The 2,564-nt window shown below is 72.7% G+C and overlaps 2 protein-coding genes across 4 annotated transcripts in view; both read left to right on the forward strand.

The window, feature by feature from the left end:
* ZNF668 (zinc finger protein 668) overlaps window positions 1-1,101 on the forward strand; it is a gene marked incomplete at its 3' end in the record, with an annotated part of 1,795 nt that extends 694 nt beyond the window's left edge. Inside the window, exon 2 of the mRNA XM_035312458.1 lies at window positions 74-1,101. Coding sequence (XP_035168349.1) covers window positions 74-1,101 — 1,028 coding nt within the window. The remainder of the gene's footprint in view (window positions 1-73) is intronic.
* Window positions 1,102-1,215: 114 nt separating this feature from the next.
* LOC118157925 (vegetative cell wall protein gp1-like) lies at window positions 1,216-2,138 on the forward strand. Of its 3 annotated transcripts, XM_035312462.1 has the most exons (3): window positions 1,216-1,361; window positions 1,425-1,539; window positions 1,624-2,138. In XM_035312462.1, exons 1-3 carry the CDS (start codon window positions 1,258-1,260, stop codon window positions 2,116-2,118), a joined length of 714 nt encoding a protein of 237 aa, XP_035168353.1. In that variant the 5' UTR covers window positions 1,216-1,257; the 3' UTR covers window positions 2,119-2,138. The 3 variants fall into 3 exon arrangements, with proteins under 3 accessions (XP_035168353.1, XP_035168350.1, XP_035168352.1); XM_035312459.1 differs by having other exon boundaries at window positions 1,216-1,365; window positions 1,429-2,138; XM_035312461.1 differs by having other exon boundaries at window positions 1,425-2,138.
* The last annotated feature ends 426 nt before the right edge of the window (window positions 2,139-2,564 follow it).

The following is a 2,564-nucleotide window of genomic DNA, read 5'->3' on the forward strand; positions in this document are numbered from 1 at the left end:
GGAGATGCCACCAAACCCTTGGGAGATGCCACCAAACCCTTGGGAGATGCCTCCAAACCCTCCAGAGATGCCTCCAAACCCTCCGGAGATGCCTCCAAACCCTCCGGAGATGCCTCCAAACCCCCCGCAGATGCCTCCAACCCCCCCGGCGCCGCCCCCGAAGCCCCCGCAGATGCCACCACCGCCGAGCCCTCGTCCGGCGCCCCGTGCTCCGCCTGCCCCCGCCCCGCTCCCCCCTTCCCCTGCGCCGCCTGCCCCAAATCCTACGGCACCCTCTCCAAGCTCACCATCCACCAGCGCGCCCACACGGGCGAACGTCCCTTTTCCTGCCCGGATTGCCCCAAATCTTTCGCCGACCCTTCCGTCTACCGCAAGCACCGGCGGGGCCACGCCGGCCTCCGGCCTCACCGCTGCGGCGCCTGCCCCAAAGCCTACGCCGAGCGCAAGGACCTCCGCAACCACCAGCGCAGCCACACGGGCGAGCGGCCCTTCCTGTGCGCCGAGTGCGGCAAGAGCTTCGGCCGCTCGTCCTCCCTCGCCTGCCACCAGCGCATCCACGCGCCCCGCAAGCCCTACGCCTGCGGCACCTGCGGCAAGTCCTTCACCCAGCTCTCCTCCTACCAAAGCCACCAGCGCGTCCACACCGGCGAGCGGCCCTACCTGTGCCCCCAGTGCGGCCGCATGTTCTCCGACCCCTCCAGCTACCGGCGGCACCAGCGGGCCCACCAAGGCGTCAAGCCCTACGGTTGCGGCGAGTGCGGCAAGGCCTTCCGGCAACCGGCCGACCTGGCCGTGCACCGGCGGACCCACACGGGCGAGCGGCCCTGGCGCTGCGGCGAGTGCGGGAAGGCCTTCGTGGCCTCCTGGGACCTCAAGAGGCACCGGTTGACCCACACGGGCGAGCGGCCCTGGCGCTGCGGCGAGTGCGGCAAAGGCTTCGGCGAGCGGGCGGCGCTGGGCAAGCACCGGCGGACGCACTCGGGCGAGCGGCCCTACGCCTGCGGGCGCTGCGGGAAGGGCTTCGGGGGCGCCTCGGGGCTGCGCAAGCACGAGAGGACGCACGGCAAGCGGGAGGGCGAGGAGGTCCCCGAGGCGGCCGCCGGGCCGGGCTGCGGGGCGGTGGCTACCGGGGTTCAGGGTTTGGCCACCGATGCGGCCGCCGGGGTTGGGGGTGGTGTGGGCCGCAATATGGCCGCCGCTGGCCGCGGCGTGGCCGCTGGCGTGGGCCACGAGCTGAGGGCTCCGCCGGGACACAATATGGCCACCGTTGGCCGCAGCGTGGCCGCCGGGCTCGGGGCCAGCATGGCCGCCGGACTCGGGCCCAACATGGCCGCCGGACTTGCCCACAACATGGCTGCCGTCGCCCCAGGGCCTATCATGGCCTCCGGTCGCGACGTGGCCGCCACCATCGCGCCGGGTCACGACATGGCCGCCGCCACCGGGGGACCCATGGACTGCGGGGGCCTCAACATGGCCGCCGCCTTTGGTGCTCCCAACATGGCCGCCCCCGGCGTGGCCACACCCAACATGGCTGCCCCCATGGGAGGCCCCAGCGTGGCGGTCCTTGGGGTGGGCCCCAAAATGGCCGCCCCCATTGTGGCCACGCCCAACATGGCCTCCTCTAACGTGGCCACACCCAATATGGCCGCCTCTAATGTGGCCATGCCCAATGTGGCTGCTTCCAATATGGCCACGCCCAACATGGCCGCCTCAAATATGGCCACGCCCAATACAGCCACGCCCAATATGGCCGCCTCCAACATGGCCACACCCAACATGGCCGCCTCCAACATGGCCACCTCTAATATGGCCACGCCCATCATGGCCGCCTCCCACGTGGCCACGCCCAACATGGCCACGCCCAACATGGCCGCGCCGAGTGTGGCCACGCCCAACATGGCCGCCCCCATCACGGCCCCGCCCACCATGGCGGCCCCGGGGGCGTGTCCCGCAGGCCCCGCCCCCCCGGAGCCCCGCCCCTTCCCCTGCCCCCTCTGCCCCAAGCGCTTCGGGGCGCGGGCGGGGCTGCGCAAGCACCAACGACGTCACGGCCCCGCCCCCCCGCAGGCCCCGCCCCCTGCCCGGGGGGCGGGGCCGCAGCCAGGCCCCGCCCCCTGAGGCACGTGGGGGGTTGCTGCGCGAGGAGGGGGGGGCCTCGCGAAGCCCCGCCCCTACGGTCCAAGGAGGGGCGGGGCCTCCTGAGCCTCTCCTTATTTGGAAGGGGGTGGGGTTTGGGGGAGGGGCGTGGCTTGCCGAGGCCCCGCCCCCCCGGTGTTTATTGGAAATAAAGCGGCTGAGTCGGCGCCGGCGCCTCCTCGATGGGGGAGGGGAGGGGGGAGGGGACAGCGGCTTGGGGACACGGGGGGGGGGGGTGGGGACACCGCCACCGGGGACCGAGGTGACACCGCCCCAAGGGGACCCGAGTGGCCTGGTGGCACCGGCCCTGGGGACACAAGTGACCGAGTGCCACCACCCCAGGGGACCAAGGTGCCACCACCCCTGGGGACCATGTGTCCAGGTGCCACCAGCCCAAGTGACCAAGGTGCCACCACCCCTGGGGACCA

The sequence above is a fragment of the Oxyura jamaicensis genome (assembly GCF_011077185.1).
Source record: "Oxyura jamaicensis isolate SHBP4307 breed ruddy duck chromosome 14 unlocalized genomic scaffold, BPBGC_Ojam_1.0 oxy14_random_OJ69770, whole genome shotgun sequence".
Lineage (NCBI taxonomy): Eukaryota > Metazoa > Chordata > Aves > Anseriformes > Anatidae > Oxyura > Oxyura jamaicensis.